The 18,942-nt window shown below is 44.9% G+C and overlaps 1 protein-coding gene across 1 annotated transcript in view; it reads right to left on the bottom strand.

Moving 5' to 3' along the window:
* AP3D1 (adaptor related protein complex 3 subunit delta 1) overlaps nucleotides 1-18,942 on the bottom strand; it is a 182,832-nt gene that overhangs the window by 8,587 nt on the left and 155,303 nt on the right. Inside the window, exons 28-32 of the mRNA XM_088452992.1 lie at nucleotides 11,374-11,563; nucleotides 4,301-4,389; nucleotides 3,713-3,798; nucleotides 1,767-1,888; nucleotides 1,599-1,678 (exon numbers count right to left, since the gene is read on the bottom strand). Of these exons, the coding sequence (XP_088309118.1) occupies nucleotides 1,599-1,678; nucleotides 1,767-1,888; nucleotides 3,713-3,798; nucleotides 4,301-4,389; nucleotides 11,374-11,563 (567 nt within the window). The remainder of the gene's footprint in view (nucleotides 1-1,598; nucleotides 1,679-1,766; nucleotides 1,889-3,712; nucleotides 3,799-4,300; nucleotides 4,390-11,373; nucleotides 11,564-18,942) is intronic.

The raw sequence follows: 18,942 nt of genomic DNA, 5'->3' as shown, positions 1-18,942 counted from the left end.
TCAGACATGAGATTCGTCAGTTGCTCAGACTGAGGAAAATAATCTCTAGCCACCTTCTGACGCCTGAAGACCGGCGGTCTTAGCTTTCGGTGGTACCTCCTCATCCTCTATACTGAGGACAGATCTAACCACCAGCGAGGGGACATCCACAGAGGATTGATGGTCTTCTTCCACTAAGACCCAGAACTCTGAATATCAGAGTTTTATGAGAAGGGTGTATCAGAATCCTGAGGTAATGTCTGAAGAGAACCGCTCTTATGCCCCTGCCTCTTTACTGCCACTGGTCTATCCGCCTGCACCTGTTGAGGGGCTATAGACGGCAGCATACTCTGACTAAAGTGAGCAGAAGAATCAAACCAACAGGGATTCATAGAGGACATGTACATAGAAGGAAACTGCTGCAGGTATCCCAAAGTAGGAGCACACGACGCTGCAACCTTATCCACCATATGCGACCAAGACGCCACCCAAGATGGCTCTTGCGTAGGTGCAGGTGTACCAGATAGGAAAGGTGGCTGTTTACAACAGGCACTACACAATCCATCTTGCACAAAATGCTGTTCAGACAGGCCTGTCAAACAGGATTTACATGACTTGAGCACCAGAGGCTCACCCTTCTCACCTTTACCCTCAGACATGCCAAATGTGTGATCGGTATAAGGTGTACAGTATAAATGCAATGTGACCCACTTCACTTATTAAAACCCCCACACACCTTTCAGAGGGATGAGGAGAAAAAGTGATGATGTAACTGACAATTTGAAAACAAAAGACTACATATACAGCAGCTAGCATAAGTCACATACAATGCATAAATACAAACATTGCTATTGCAAATTGACTGAATCAACTGACTAGCCCCACCGGGGTATTGGCAGGATATAGAGCGCTATATACCAGACCCAGAGGAGGCTGTACAGGGAGACAGATCAGACCTCTGAGACAACCCGCCTGCAGCAGTACGCACAACTGTGAACTGCGAGCGTCTCACACAAGAGGTGGTCAGAAGTAGCAACTCAGAGGCGGGAATCTGTAAACGGAAGTTGTGTGTGGGTCGGGGTAGGAGCTGCCGGGGAGCACCTATCTCCCCATAGCTGCGATTTTGACGGCACGGGTACGCTGGCCTCACAGTAACTAGTGGTTGATGGTTCAGAACCAAATCAAATTATTTATGGTCAAATTGACAGGCAAAAGTAGTGTTGATGGCTGCCATTAATAAAATGTGTCGAACAGAAAAGAACCCTGTCCACCTACAACATAACTGAACATAAGGATGACATACTGTACAAGCACATTTTACTTAATTTCATAATTTTTGCTAATTTCTCAATAAGAAACTTTGAGCAATTTTTTCACGGCACCCCTAGACCATATTCTAGGGCACCGTGATTCAAGACAGTTTGGGAACCAATAAGCACCCTAATATACAAATGTTCAAGTGAAACAGATACTGCAGTTACATATAACAGAAACACAGATACATAATAGAAAGATTCCAAAAACAAATCAAAATAGCCTGAATTTAGCTAATTATATGTGTAATCATATACAAGTAATTACAATCCTTTTTCCTATTTGTATGTGATATATGGAGATACCTTTTTCACCAGTAAGCAAACATGGTGGCCCTGGATTGACCGACTGTACATTGACGCACAGGAATCCACTCGTTCAACCACTAAAACATAAAACAGCTTAAGTAAGAACTGTGCCTGTTAATACCACTATCCTTTCTATTATCTGTAATTACTTAATTTAACACGAACCTGTGAAGCGGTGGTAAAAGCAGATTTTTGCTAACAGGTGGTGACAGGACAGACTTGTACCTTCTACTTTCAAGGAACTAATTTTCAAGTCTCCTGATTCCAAGAGTTTGGCGAAACCATCACTGAGAACAGATTAATGCAAGAAACAGAATAAGAAGACAAAAAATGTAAACCACAAATATTACAGAAGACATATTTAATTTTTTTTATTGCTATGTGCATTATGGAAGATTCAAGCATGTTTGTTATTGTCCTATGATTTTATATCATAGATCTCATAACTGGTGTCTTCTTTATATAATCACAAAAATAAAAAACAAAATTAGACACCCATCAAAGATATAGTAATGTAGAAGAGGAAAGAGGAAACATGGAGGGGGAAAGGAGAAAGGGGGGATGGGGTAGAGGAAAAGGAGTAAGCAGTAAACATTTATAAGAATTATTATGTAAGTAGATAGATATTTTCTATATGGTTTCCAAATGCCAGACTTTATTCAGGAGCTGTTGGCGGGATGGGGTTCCAGGCATTTCCAATGTCCAGCAATATTGAAGATTTGTCTGGAAGATTTATTAGGGTGTTTATTCAAACCTTCCATGGGCAACAAAGGACAAACGACCACTTGGAGATCATCAGCCTAAGTACATCACAGAGGAGGCGAGCAATCTAGTAACAGAACAGGACAATTTTGGGGCAAGACCACCAGATGTGTAGAAACAAGCCCATATGTTCACATCACATCTGGCAATGGTCTGAAGCAATGCCATACATTCTCTTCGTCATAGGAGGAAACATGCATCACCCATAATAGATCTTAAAGGCATTTTCCATCACCAAAGAGGAGACAGAATCTTTTGGGACCCTTTCTTATACTCGTGGCTTGGGAAAGTGGAGATAATAGAGAACAAAGATAATAACATTTAGAAGGGGGCTATGGAGACACAGGTTTTAAAAGGTCTAGGGTCTACTCATAAGGTGATTTGGAAGGGGATCTACATAAAGTCTCACTTGGATATAAAAAAAAAAAAATGAGATTTGAAACTTGTCCTGTAAAGTACCCAGAACGGTGCAACAGTTAAGAGTCAAGAACATCAGAAACCCCCCTAATCACCTGTCTCAATTAACAGGCGAAAACAAGACTGTGTCCCAGGGGAACATTTTTATTTATTTTTGACAGAGGCATGCGATAGGGGACATAAAATATATAATCCCATAATAGGTTATACAATAGTACAATACAGAGCATGAGAAGGCCATGACAAGGAGGAGACATTGTAGGATTTGGCTTCCTAATTTATCCAACACGGATCTTGTGATCTCAAAAACAAAACTACAGCTTGGCTTAAATGGATAGCCAAATAATGAAAATGTACATCTGGAAACTCTCTTCTACCATTGGAGTTGGCACGTAGAAGGTTTAAAAAAATAAAAATAAAACTTTTTCAGTGTTTTCAGTCTCTTCACAAATTGTAAAAGCCATCCATGCAACTGGTAGTACAAGTAGTACATGGTACTAGCAGTTTTTTTTTAACAATGTTTGTTTTGCCAATATGAAAACTATACCAATAACTATGTACAGCATAACAAGAATACATGTGTTAATGCTTCACTTATTTTCACTTCTATTTTCTGTACTCCTGGTAAAGATATAGAGCTAGTCTGTGAGAACGTTTGTAGAATTGGAAATGCAACTATTATATTCATGTAGCATAAGAAAGAAATACTAGGGAAAACAGCCTCCTGAGAAAACATGTAAACTTGAAAATAGTAATGGTTCTTTAAACGCATGGAATCAAGTGCTAAATAGTATTTAATATAAGCAAACATCAAATCAAGCGTAATACAATGCATATTAACTACAGTATGCTAATAGTTCTTAATTTATAAAATAGGAAACACCACTGCATAATTTATTTTAAAGCACAAATTATGAAAACTAAAAGGTTACCTGAAGCAAGGGGTCATGATTAAATATGAAGAACAACTGAAATGGATTTTGAAATCTAGTTTTTCATGAGAAGATCCTTCATCATCCTGAAATATAAACATATTAACCATAAAAATTGTTAACATTGTTCTGCACAGCATTAAAAATTGCACCTCAATGACAAATTGAACAGTGGCACCATTACATCAATGGGAAAGTGAGGTATGTAACAGGCAACACGTAGAGCAAACGTTTGCAATAAAAAAAAAATATATTTAATATGATGACCGAACCAAAATTTTACCATGACAGAGGCTTAGTTTGGAGTTTTTTCAGGTCGTTATGACAAACAAGAGTGACCCACATATTTGTATTGATATAGTCATTCAGACTCACTCTAATGCTATTAGGCACTTTATTCTTGGTCAACACTTGGGGACACATTGCAGGTGGAATTCCCCACAAATGGGTTGGTACAATCGCAGGTTAGCAGGGGGACTCCGCAGTTAATTTCTCAAACATCACACTGCCCTGGGCTTTCCAACTTTTCTGTTGGGAAGCCAGGCCAGACCAGTATGATGGAATAAAACAAACTCTCAAATAACTTACTTTTACAATGAATGACAATGTTCCTTTGAGCTTCTGGGGCATTACAATACTTTGGACAGTGAACACAAACTGAGCTTCATTAGACACACCTGAATAGAAACAAAGATCTGGACAGTTATTAATGAACTGGTGGAAAATGCAGTGCACATTTGTATGTAGGATACAATTGGGCTAGAAGAGTTATTTTTATTATGTCTAAATAAAAGCATCACCACATTTTTTATCATTGATGCTACTAAAAGTACAAAGTAAGCAAAGCTAATTCTATATAATGCATAAGAGGTAAATGTTTTAACATTTTCTAGAAGATCATTAAATCTGTTTCCTGTAAACCCAAAATGTTAATGTAGTGTGTCCACTGTAGCAGAAATCACAATTGGAAAATGCTCCTTACCGAAAAGTTAAACCCACACATACACAACCCTATCACTCTACATTTATTTTCCATTTAATAAAGTAAATGGGAATTTAATAAGTAAGAGAAAAAACAAGAGATATGGTAAGAACTTACCTTTGTTATCTCTGTTTCTACGAAGTCCATAGGGTCCACAGGGTTGACCTTGGGGTATAGGTTGGGAACCAAATCCGGGCACCACGCAGTTAAAGCTTTTAGCTCCCAGGATGCACTGGGTCCACTCTCCCTATAACCCCACCCCCAAGCCAGAGGCACCTCAGTTTGTAAGTAGCCAAAGGCCGGAGGAGGAGAGAAAAAGAGAGAGAAAACTGGAACACTCAATAACCATACTCACCGAAATGGGAGACGGAAAACCGGTGACCAGCCACACAGCCCATATGAAGCCAGGTGCGTCAGGGCGGGCGCCCTGTGGACCCTATGGACTTCGTAGAAACAGAGATAACAAAGGTAAGTTCTTACCATATCTCTTGTTTTCTACTTCAGGGTCCATAGGGGGTCCACAGGGTTGACCTTGGGGATGTCCCAAAGCAGTTCAACCAAGGGTGGGGACGCTCCTGTGCTGAGAGGAGAATCCGTCGCCAAAAAGGAAGCATCCTGAGAGGCAAAGGAAACCAATGCCTAGAACCTTAAAAAGGTGTGGACAGAAGACCACGTGGCCACCTAGTAAGGCAAAACAGCCGAGGCGCCACAGCGAGCCGCACACGAGGGTCACATGGCCCGAGAAAAAACAAGCATCAACAACAGGAAGGCCTACCCATGGGTAGGCCCCTGAGGAAGACCTACGAGGCCATCCAAGTCAACATTTGGTTATAGGCCGGCCATCCTTTCCTGTGAAAACCAGAAATCTCAGACCACCAATAAGGAGTCCGATTTCTGTAAGGAACCTGAACGGATCACATAAATCCAAAGAGGCCAGACCACAGTCAATGAGGCCACACCAGCCGAGAGGACTGGGGACAGAATGGCCGTACCATAAGTTCCAGAATAATATGGAACCTGAAAACCACTAAGAAGAAACACAGGGCGAGAGCAACTCCCACCCTGACATGATGCCCTCCAGAAGAGGGAGCTACATGAGAACGCTCCCAATTCAGACACTCTCCTGGTTGATATAAACACCCTGAGAGAAAGAGAGAGCCTAAGCAATAGACCATGTAATGGCTATCACAACCAGCGGTTCCATTGACTGTCCCCGGAGGTAACGAAGAACCACTACTTACTCCCAAGGAGTCCCTAGGGAGGACAAATGGAGGCATAATCAAGAAAAGGATGAACTGGATACCAGAGTGAAGCAATTCCATATCTTAACCATACTGACAGTGTAGAGATCCGCACTGTCAGGAAGACCAGGCCAAGTGTGAAACCCAAGCCAGCCGGAAGGAATGCCAGAATATCTGGAAATCCTGGACACCGGAGGATTGTATCGACAGGTACAATACCATAAGATTTATGGCTGCCACAGTTTGTGGTAGGTCCCAGCAAAAGCTGATCCATGTGCTCTAATCATTCCAACGATGACAAAGCCAGGGAAGCCGTAAGACCACTGTAAGGACACAGTCAAAGACAAACGACCCAGGTCCAAGGCAAAACCAAGGACCCTGAGACAACAGGTCCGGGCAGTGAAGCATCAGGGATGGAGTATCGATGTAGAGACTCCGAAGATCCAAGTACCCCTGACATCTGGGGCAATCAGGAGCCACCAGCAGGAAAGCATCTCCGTCTCGATTGAAAACACTTCCAAAGACCTCGAGGAAGAAGGGAGACCGGAGAACACAGGTACACAAAGTGGAAGGACCACTTCACCGACAAAGAGTCGCTGAAGTTTGCTTCAGAATCCCCAGAGCTGAACTGTAACACCCTAGTGTGATAAAGTCAGAAGGCCATGAGGGTCACCTCAGGGGGGCCCCCCCTGCTCACCAGGAGATGAAACCTCTCTTGGGGAAGAGACTAGTCCCCGGGATGCACGTCGTGACGGCTGAGGACTCCCGCTTCCCAATGGAGAGCTCCTGAAATGAACGCTGCCGAGATGGTTGGGAGGAGACCCTCGGACTATGTCCGAATATGTGACATACCTGTCATTGCCACCCAACGAACAGTGTTGCTAAAAAGGAAGCCACTGTCCTGACCCTGTCGGACTGAACCTTTTCAGGTTCACCGGGAAACAAGAGTTATGCCAGAGTAAGTTAATTGACAGGGTGGAATCGACAGACGTCCAACTGCACTGAAAAGGATTCGGTCCAGACACTGTCCCTAGCAAAGAAAACCCTGGACGAGATGGCCATAGCCACCCGGACAGGGACCGACTTGCCTCCGGAGAGAGCATCATCGTTTGAACAGTTATCCGACAGAAAAAACTCATTCCATCTGGAGATGAGCCAATTATGGAAAGGCCTGGAATGGAACTGAGCCCATTCCACCATGCATCCCAGAGTGTAAAGACATCTGTCGACTGCGCAGACAACCATGTACTCCTAATGGAAGAGAGGAGATTCCGTCTTACGCCAGAAGAATTCTCAGATTCTGAGAATCCAGCAGGGATCCTAGATGAAGAATACCCAGAGAGGGATGCAGGGAGGACTTTTTCCCCGTTGATTAAACGTCTGCACCCTGAAGAAGCCACAGTCATCCTGACCTGGCCGTAAAGTACCCCCGGTGATCCCGCTAAGAGCAGGAGGCCGTCCAGGTACAGGAGCATTGGGATATACTGAACAGAAGAACTGTCAGAAAATCCAAAACGCTGGTAAACCCCTGTGGGGCTGAGGACAGTCCCAACAGGCAGAGCCCGAAAAATTGTAAGTGTTGCTGTGATACAGCAAACCTCAGCCCATGCTGAGGAAAGGTCTCTGTAAGTACCCGTAGGCACGCGTCCTGTATATCCAGTGATACCCTAAAGTCCCCAGGTTCCAAACATCGTATGATGGAGCATAGGGATTTCCTCCTGAGCCCAGGTAGCTTTAGGAACTGGTTCAGGGAATTGAGACAGAGAACAGGCCAAAGAGGACCATTCAGCCACCGCACCAGAAAGAAAACAGAACAACCAGTCCCTCACTGAGATAGTGGGGATGGCCCAATTAGCTCCGCTTACCGCAACAACTGCATAGCTTTCTGGATCTGTAAGGCCCTTGTAAAGAGGGCGTACCCTCCTACCCACGTAGCCGCGGCAACTTGACACTAATACCGGGCGAACTGAGAAAATCGGTATCTCCCAGTTGTAGGCCTGTCCCGTCAGACTGAAGAGATATCCGTAGGTTCAGAAGCAGGATCGGCTGGCAGTCCAGGCCTGCTCGGTACTGGATATGTCGGCCCTTGTAGATGCCGACAGTCTACGAAGAAACAGACCTTTAGGCTGACCGAGAGGACAAAAAAGACTTAACAGACTTAGTCTGAGGCCTTGTAGTGTGCATAGCTGAAAGCGGTAAACTTGTCGTTAGTAATACTGCCAATGTTACTACAATCTTGTCAAGGTCAGGACCAAACAATATCAACCCTAAAGATGGTATCTGCACCTCTGCATTCTCAGAGCGCAGCCATAGGGTATTACGGAGGATACAGTCGCAGCCGGAACTCTGAAAGTTAGGAGACTGGTATCCAATATAGGCATGTCCACCTATGACAACTGCATATATTACATGAGCGACCAAATACATTTGAACCCCCGACGTGTTGGAGGGGAAAAAAACGTTACAAATGCATCAACCCAATATGCAATAGTATTAACCAACCATGCTATAGCCATGGTAGGATGGGTAACAACTCCCGAAAGCAAGTATACTGATTTCAGGCAGAGTTACCACCTACGGATCCGAAGAATCCGACCACGCAGGAATGGGAGGCGTAGTAACGTCTGTAATCAGACGAGTAACACGCCCATCCCCCCCAGGAGGGGCTCGTGATGCCCTCAGGGAATTTGGGACAGGAGGCCAAACACTGTTGTAACACCTCCTATCTGGCAACAGCCAGAGTCCCGCTATGCGATCCACCCGCTAGTCAGCAACAGGTAACCCGAAGGCACGCAATACTGAGGGTGTATGATACAGGTGCAGGTCAACATTCACTCTAACCAGAATGGACCTGCTACCAGCCCTAAAGCAGGGATAATAATACCTGAAATAGGCTTCCCCCCGTGTAAGAGGGAAAGAGCCCCGAACAGTACCCAGTTCACGGCAGAGCCAACTGGGAAGTAACCACAGGGCGTCAACCACGCCAATTAGCGTTTCGTAGAAAACGACATCCACCCAGGGTGGCTGTTGTGGTAATCCCTGCAAGGGGAATGACAGACTATTGTGGCACCAGGGGGAATTCATATACTGCAAAAAACCCCTGCAGGGAGCGGTAGTCTGTGTCACAGGGGAAGAGTGCAAGAAGCTGCGAGATACCCTGAGATGAAAAGGGCAGTATGGTGAAGTAACCCCAAGTGAGGTACAACAATGGGGCCCGCCCGGCGATCCGCAATTGAGAGGATCCCGAGAAAACAAACCGCCCAAGGGGGTCGTGAAAGAGGCCGGCACCAGATGACGCCACATACAGAACCCTTTATGAGTCAAATCCTCCGCACTAACACCTGCAGCACATGACTTGCAGGATAGTAAAAATGGGTGCAGTATAACGCTCTATCTCCTGGTCAGACATATCTGACCCATCTTGGCGGAAATATTAAGCAGCACTATACTGGTCCTGACTGATGCCAAAAATAGCTGCAGGGACCCATTTTCAGCGTATGCAACACACAGTTCCATCTAAAATATGGCAACGTGCAGCACGCAACAGTATGTGACAAACCACACAAATATTAACAAGTATATAAATGTGAGGTCTCAGAACCACCCTAAGTACAGCTGTATTAGGGCAGATAAAGAAAAGGGATAGATATACACTGACAGGTGAGAGAATAAAGTACAGTCAGCACTAGCATAAGTCACATACAATGCAGATATATACATAAACATGTCATATAATATACTGCACTATTACACTGCATTCAACTGCCCAGATTCAGTGTCTGGGAAGGCTACAGCGCTGTGTACACTGACCTGATGGTGAGGTACGCAGGGGGACTGGACTCACTGCCATCCTGAGAGATTTCTGCTGCACCACAGAGATAAAATGGCCGCTGGAGACCTCAGAAGAAGCGTGGCCCGCGGAGGAAGCAGCTCAGCGACGCCAGACTATGGATACTGAAAGGCGCGCTGAGCTGAGGGGAGGAGCCGCTGTAACAGGGAAGGCTGCCTCCCCTGGCCGGCTATTAACCCCCGGGACGCCGGCTCCCTGCACCGATCGTTAAGTCCCTGGTGGTCTAGTGGACACACGGGGTATGGGGGGCCCGCCGCCACTGCCGGCGCCTCCGGTCTGTCCCCTGAGACCGGAGGCACAGGACTGCATTTGAAATGCGCGGATCACCGCAAGCGGTGATCCGCGACCTTACCTGCTCCCCGTGGATCCGGCAGCAGTCCTGGGCGCCCGCAGAGTCCGGCTAGTACAGACTCTGGGGTCCCGCTGAGATCCCCAGATCTGTACTGGCGTCTCAGCGCCAGCGGGGTGACGGAGCGGCAGCTTAGACGTCCTATGGACAGTCCGACGCTGCCGCTCTGAAGAGTCCAAAGTCCATGAAAAAACTTTGTCCCTAAAAAAATAAAATAAGCTTAGGGGCTGCTAATCAGCTCCCCCTGCGCTAACGGTGACCCGACTCCGGCCGGGCACCAACTTAAACTGAGGTGCCTCTGGCTTGGGGGTGGGGTTATAGGGAGAGTGGACCCAGTGCATCCTGGGAGCTAAAAGCTTTAACTGCGTGGTGCCCGGATTTGGTTCCCAACCTATACCCCAAGGTCAACCCTGTGGACCCCCTATGGACCCTGAAGTAGAAAGAAAAGTGATTTACTTATGAGGTTGTGATTTAAAAGTGGATTTAAAAAAAGGGACTTGATGCGAACATTACCAAAACTTGTATCTATTAATTGTTAGTGAACATTGTGGGGAACATAGATAGATGAAAATGATCAGAGAGCAATTTTTGGGATCATTAAAGAATGAAAACAGAAAAATGTAGAGTGTATTGTCTGAAGTAACTGAAGAATAGAGTTTTAGTTACAATTTTTCCATCCAGTGGGAAAAGAACGCCTTTAACAATCATACTTCTGCACTAACAAGTGGGGCATGAGACTAGGATTATAATTGCCGGTATGGACTAATGCCAATTAATGCTAAATTCTTAATGACACAACATTTTTCAACTATGATTGCACCCAACATTGAGACACTCACTCTCAATGGCTGAGAACTGAGAAATAGGTTGCCGCTATTTAAGGTATTTTAGGGTGGTCATGGATTCAGGCTTCACAGTTTGGTATATAATAGGCTGCAGATGGAGGCAGAGTTTAGTGGGAAGCAGCTGATATGGATGTTATAGGAACAAAAAAATGTAGTCAAGAGGCCGGAAGCAGAGAACCTGTATCTGCTCCTTTCAAGTATTTGGCAAGAAACTCAACATGGTTTCATGAGATTACCAGCTGCCTATACACATTCTTTTTTTCAAGAAATTGCAATAGGGTGTATTGTGAACCGCTACAAAGCCATGCTAGTAGATGATGTTAACTTACATCAAGACGATACACTTAAGTTATTTGGTGAAATAAATGATCAGTGTGACAGGAAGAAAGCTCACCTGGAGGCAGCTGGAAGGGTACAGGTATCCCATCGTGAACAGAAGCTCCCTCTGGCCTTCGCATTTTGGTATTTAAGGAATCCAAAACATTTAGCTCCATATTTTTAAGAAAACATTGACTCTGGTTTTCTAAAATGATGGAGACTTTGACCTCACTCTCCTTCTGCAGATCTCCTTGAACGTCATACATCTGTTATGACAAGCAACAAGGACATTTTTACATGTGTGTTCACAGCGTAACAATTCAGACACTTCAATTAGAGGGAAGTAATACTCTAAAGGTGCCCGTCCACTAGCAGACATGAAAACGACTGCACGATTATGACATTGTAATCGTGCAGTCATTTGTCAGTCTGTAATGTGCCTAAACTGAACGATCAGTAGCTCATTGTAGGCACATCAATCATCTGCAAACATGCTCAACCTGACATTATAGTCAGGTTGACCAGCATGTTTGCACGATGATAGATGTCTAAACGACCAGCGGGCACACGCATCGCTGGTCGTTTTAGACACTTTTGTAAACGATTTAACGATCGTTATCGTTCAATCACTCAACTTAATCATCTGGTGGATGGGCACCTTTAAATAAAGCAAAGTTTTGTTACAATATTAAAATGTTGTTTAAAATGAACATACTATTGCCGGCATATTATTTTTCCAACTGGTTGTATGTATTTGTATAGATTCAAGCTCACATAATAATATGTCAACCAAATATAATGATTTTGATAGGCAGTTTTAAACAATCCTTAAAAACATTTAGTTTCTTTTTTTTCTTAACTTAGTAATGAAAAGGAATTGCCATCTAGATCTTCAGGCAAGTTTCCAGCAAGACCTACTAAGCAAGTTCACAGGTAAAGCTCTGTTCTACATGTACAGTCCATCACAATGTGAAATTTTGCAATGCTAAGAACCATCTTGTTATTCTCCCATTGCTCTCTTTATTCTCATACATGCATTTCAGAATCGGTATGATTTACCGCCGGCCGTATGGAGGTGGAAATCCCGATCGTCCATTAAGGTAAGTATGCTAACCCAATTCCCCCCCTAATCCTAACCCACCCTTAGGGGTGCCTAACCCTAACCTCCCCCCAAGTGCCAAAACCTAACCCCCCCCCCTTCCCCACCGCCTAAACCCAAGTCCCCCAGGAGGGAAGGGGGTAACCCTAACCTCCCCGGGGGGTGCCTAACCCTAAGTCCCCCCTGGGAGCCCTAAACCTAACTCACCATAGCCCCCCCCCCCGACTGTCTGTGCCCGGCTTACCTTCGAACAGTAAGCAGGGTGTTAGGCTCCCGGCGTAGGTCTAACTACGCCTGTCATTAGACACGTGCCGGGATTAGACAGTCTGGAAGCCGGCGGTCGGGATTCCATCAGTCGGCTTCCCGACTGCTTCCCTGCATTTAAAAGGAGCAAAATGAGTAATTAACAAATTTTCTTCCCAAAGGAATTACCCGGGTGTTTCTAATGCCCACTTCATTGCAAATGCTTCTTTTTCTACAGTGGAAGAATTTATCTTATGTACATTCAGTTTTCTACTCAAAGAAATACAAGGATGCTCTGTACACCAAAAATTCCTTTTTAAAGTCAGGTTGAGTGCACAGCACTATCTTTAATTCTTGAAAAGCCATAACGCTACCTTTATTGCCTGAAAAGCCAAACTGACTGTTTATCTTTGGTAAGGTCAGTCAAAGGGAAAGCAATGGTGGCAAACTTGGGCATAAATCATCTTTAATAACCCATGATTCCCAAGAAAGCGCTCCACTGCTTCTTATATAGGAGTTGTGGCCAATTTTGTATTGCCTCAATTTTGTTCAGTAAAGCTTATTTATTAAGTACAGGTGATATATACCAAGCCAGACTTCACGGACGACGGGACAAGGTATGTAGCAAAGGCATACACACTTGCCGATGCAAAGTCGAGGGACGCACCATCCATCGTTCGCAACATCCCGTCGGCCCTACTGAGATGTCTCTAACAACCCGCGGGAGCGCGCATATCATGGGTACACACTAGATGACGTACCAGATATGTAGCTCCGATCCGCAGGATTGGACAACATATCGTCTAGTATGTACCCAGCTTTAGGGCTTTATCAAATCTCTGTCTATGGTGTATTCAAGGTACTTCACCTGTTCCATCCTTAAGCAACACTTTTTGGGTTGGCTGTCAATACTGCCTCACGGATGGGTCCCAACACTGCTTGTACCCTGTGTAAGTGAGGCTGCCAATCAGGACTGTTTAAGATTACGTCATCAAGATAAGCAGCAGCATACTGTCAATGGGGTCTTTTATCCATCATTCTCTGAAAGGAGACTGATGCCCCATGTAACCAAAATTACATCTTGCATTGGAACAGACCCTCACGTGCAGAAAAAGCTGTCTTTTCTTTTGCATCGTCTCTTAACGGTACTTGCCAACCCTTTGATTAAGTCTAGAGTGGTTAAGTACTATGCTGTTCCCAACCTTTTTTAATGAGTTCATTCACACGAGGTACTGGGTAGGCATCAAACTTAGACACACTATTCAGCTTACAGAAATCATTGCAGAAGCATAAATTCCCGTCGGGTTTTGTAATGAGTACATTTGGACTTGATAACTCACTTCAATTATATCTAATTCCAGCATTTGAGGTGGGAACATAAGATAGATACACACACCTAAACATTAACTGCATTAAATGTGATGTGAGGTCATAATTATCCAGAATTGTCGTACCGAACGTATAAATGTCAACAAATGGAAGCGGTGACTCAGAAATATTTCAAGGACAAAGATGAAGAGGTAAAAATGAGAAAAATACAGAATAAAATATACTACAACATCAACCAGTTTGAGTCTGTGGACCAAATAAATGTTATATAACATTTTCAGCAATCAAGAATGTTCCTTTAAAGCATATTATACATTTGAAATGACACAGATTGGTACAACCACGAAAAAATAAGTTTGAGAATATAGATAATTGTAAACTCGTGTATTTGTAACTTCTGCTGCTTGCGTTGTGCCACATAGGGCAGTGAGCGGTGTTAAGGCAGGAACACAGTGGACTAGGTCTAGTGTGTACAGACCTCGTAAATGATGGGACACGGCAGGGTGCCGTCAGCGGCAAGTGTGTATGTCAGCGACGGCGGAGGGGCCATGCTGCATTCGGCAGCACAGCCCTCGCTAACTATGTCGCCCGTCGGACCTCCATGCAGGTCCGATGGGCGATGTTACTGACGACATGAGGGAGCGCGCATCGTCAGCAACAGAGGATACACACTAGACCAGGGATGGGGAACCTCAGGCTTGGGGGCCGTATAAGATCCCCAGAAACGTTTGGTCTGGCCCTCAGAGCTATCTGGCTAGCAAGTGCCTAGAATGTCACCCTGCAGCCAAAATCTATGCAGTAGTGCCACCAGGAGCGCCCTTAGGACGGTCACACCGCTACCCTTACAGCTCCCCGGAGCATCATCAGGATGATCCAGGCATTACTGTAATCACCGGCAATTATGACCCCGCCCCACGTGACATCACACGGAGAAGGTGTGGCCTGCACCAGGTCCACGTATAATGTTATATATATCAAAATGGCCCTCGGCAGAAAAAAGGTTCCCCACCCCTGCACTAGACGATGTGCCAGATATGTCGTCCAATCCAGCTGGATTGTACGACATATCGTCTAATGTGCACACGGCATTATATTATAATATATATATATTATTTATATATATATATATATATATATATATATATATATACACATACACACACACACACACACACACACACACACACACACGCGTAAAGGAAACCTATTGAAAAGAGTGTTCCCCAAGTGTTATACCAAAGGAGATTTCAATAGAAAGTGTAGATGGGGCTTGTATAAAGATTTACGTTAGAAGTCATACAGGCATGAATTGAAAAATATAATATATTCCGGTGTAGGTTGATGTGATTCTCACAGGTTCAATCATATTCTAGTTTTGTTAATGCAACACTACCTGACAGACCACTCTATCAGTAGGATATCATTCTTTCCTTTTTCTAGCATTTTAAATGCTAATTATTTCAGAGATAATACACTATTGTGATTTCTAGTTTTTATGGTTCGATTGAATTATCCAACTCTTGGGAACATGGAAATCTCGCCATAAGGATATTTTTGCCTGGAAAAGGGAAATTTTTTTCAATTAGCACCTACATGTTTTTTTTTTTGTTCTTTTCCATTTTGTAGTATTGATGATACTATTGTGTCAGTTTGTGCTGGGGTGCTATTTTTTTTTTTTTTTAAATTGAGTAAATTTTTATTGGTTTATAGAAATACATTAACAAATAACCAAACAAAATATATATACACATAAAACACATATATATATATATATATATATATATATATATAAAAAAAAATAATTACCACACTATACAAATATTAGAATATTGTCAAAAATAACACCTGAAAAATTTGCAAAATCAACTAGATCCCAACAAATTCTCAACTTATCACACAGCACATTACCTCCAACAAAGTAATAATCTACATAATTATCCTAATATTATTATTCCGGTCAATCATTAGGCAATGCACGGGCATAACAGGATTTAAGCCAACTGCTCCAGGTGCTATTTTGCACAAGAGATTATCCTTCTTTCCAAAAGTATCTTGTATGAAGAAGTGGAGTTGCTTCTGCTGCCTCCCATTTGCCTAAAGCAGTGGTAGAGCTATACATATAGCAAATCAAATAAGATGTAGAAAAGTTGAGAGTTTGTACACCACAAATAAAAAGACTACAATGTCACAGTGTAAGTTAAAGATATACTTTTTGTCCAGATGTCAGAATGGAATAGCAGTGTATTGAAAGGTATATCAGTTTAAAAATTGGTGAATGCCATCATAAACACTGCGATGTCAAAATTAGCCATTTAGTTCAAGGAAGTAGGATCACAATTCATGTTACTTTCTGGACACAAAAGTTATTGCATTGAATGAAACAGAATCATAATAGACATTACCAGAGTCTACTCAGCCCCGCGCTGCCCACTACAGAGAAGGGGGCCCACATGGAACCCTCTCCTCTTTTAATACGCCCCAGATTAGCAGTGATGTAACTAAGGCAGGGTGCCATGGGACCGGCGGTGTGGGGGAGAGGGGGGGTGGACAGCGCCGGCCACGGTACAGGCCCACCCTAGTCACTCAGTGTAGTGCAGACCGCAGTGAGTGCAATCCGCACTACACAGTTACACACGCATTGCCGCCTGTACTGGGTAGTACATTCGTACTACCCGGCGGCGATGTGTGTGTTTCAGCAGCCAATGAGAGTCAGACAGACTCACTGCCAGAGCTGGGCTGGAGCTCATTCGTGAACTCCGCCTTCCGGCTCCTGCAGTGGGTGATGGGAGAGACTTCATGACGTCTCTCCTATAGTACTGAGCGTGGCGAGCACGGCCGAGCGGAAGGACGGAACAGCAGACAGTGGCGGGCGCGGCAGGAGTAGGGATTCAGGTAAGTTAGTGAGTGTTTTGTGTCTGTTCTGCACTACTGGCCAGGGGCACTACGGAAGGCACTGTATAAGGGGCACAACATAGGGGGATCACCACTGGGGGGGGGGGTCTTCATAAGGGGGATCACCACTGGGGGGTTCTTCATAAGGGGTACCACTACTGGAGGCACTGTATAAGGGGGACCACTACTGGGGGCACTGTATAAGGGGGACCACTACTGGGGGCACTGTATAAAGGGCACTACATGTTGCCTGCATAAGGGGGACCACTACGGGGGGGGCCTGCATTAGGGACACTACTGGAGGCCTGCATAAGGGGGACCACTACTAATGGGGGGACTGTATAAGGGGCAATGCATAGGGGTGCAAAGTATAAAGCACTACTGGGGGCTCTACCACATGGGACACTGCTACTGGGGACATTGCTTAAGGCGCAGTACTATAGTGGGCATTGCAAGAGGGGCAGTACTACAGTAGGCATTGCAAGAGGGGTACTACTACTCGGGGCATTAAGGTGCATATGTAATGGAAAAGAATGTTCCCAGAGTGACTAGAAAGGGGTGTGTAATGTTGACACGCGCCATTTTTCAGTGACCACGCTTATTTTTTCCACGCGCGCACAAAAGGGGGGGCTCCATTTTTATTTTGCCCTGGGTGCCATATACCCTAGTTACGCCACTGCTGATTAGAGTGCCGTTAAAATATGAGATATGGTAAGAACTTACTCTTGTTATCTCTATTTCTACGAAGTCCATAGGGTTCCACAGGATACCTTGGGGTATAGGTGATGACGTCAGGCATCGGGCACCATAGAGTTAAGTTTCTACCAGGATGCACTAGGCTCCCCCTCCTATACCCCGCCCCCGAGCCAAGGCATCTCAGTTACGTACCAAGCCATAGGCCGGAGGATGAGAAGGAAGAGAGAGAAAAAAGATCTGGACACACACAAGAATCACATTCTCACCAGAGGGAGACGGAAAAAACGGTGACCAGAGTAAAGCCCATCTGCAGCACAGGTGCGACAGGGCGGGAGTCCTGTGGAACCCTATGGACTTCGTAGAAATAGAGATAACAAGGGTAAGTTCTTACCATCTCTCATATTTTCTACTTCAGGGTCCATAGGGTATCCACAGGATACCTTGGGGATGTCCCAAAGCAGTATCCTTCAAGGCTGGGGAAGGAGAAAGGAGAATCCGCCGCCCGAAGGAAGCATCCTGAGAGGCAAAGGTGTCAAACGCGTAATACCTCACAAAGGTATGGACAGAGGACCACGTGGCAGCCTTGCAGATCTGGACTGCAGAGGCACCACGTCGTGCTGCCCACGAGGGACCCACAGACCTAGTGGAATGAGCCCTCACAGAGGATGGAACCGGCAGGCCTTCATGAAGATAAGCTTCTGAAATGGCCATACGGATCCAAGCTGCCAAAGTTTGTTTGGAAGCTGGCCAACCCTTTTTACGGAAGCCATAGAGGAAATACAAAGCGTCCGACTTCCGAAATGAAGAAGTGCGGTCAACATAAGTCCTTAAGGCCCGCACAACATCCAAAGTGGCCTCACCCACTAAAAGCCGGCACAACGATTTCTTCGTTAATATGAAACCGGGAAACAACTTTGGGAAGAAATTCAGGTCGAGTGCGCAGCACTGCCCTGTTCCCATGAAAAATCAAGAAAGGGGGTCTACAACGAGAGAGCCCCTAAATCAGAAACACGTCTGGCCGAAGCGATGGCCAGAAGGAAAACAGTCTTAGCTGTTAGCCATTTAAGATCCACTGAGCCCAGTGGTTCAAACGGCGGTCCCTGGAGAGCCCTCAGGACCACAGCCAAATCCCAAGGCGCCACAGGTGGAACAAAAGGCGTCTGAATTCGCAGAACACCTTGCATAAAGGTGCGCACATCAGGGATTGTAGCAATCCTACGATGGAACCAGACAGGGCAGAAACCTGCACCTTCAAAGAAGCAAGGCGAAGCCCATGGTCCAGTCCCGCTTGTAGGAAGGCTAGTACTCTAGACAGACGAAATTCCCGAGGTGCATAACCTCTCAGTCGACACCACTGGAAAAACGTATGCCACACACGATGGTATA

This window comes from Taudactylus pleione, unplaced genomic scaffold (assembly GCF_031769625.1).
Source record: "Taudactylus pleione unplaced genomic scaffold, aTauple2 ptg000560l, whole genome shotgun sequence".
Lineage (NCBI taxonomy): Eukaryota > Metazoa > Chordata > Amphibia > Anura > Myobatrachidae > Taudactylus > Taudactylus pleione.
This window is presented reverse-complemented; position numbering and strand designations above follow the sequence as displayed.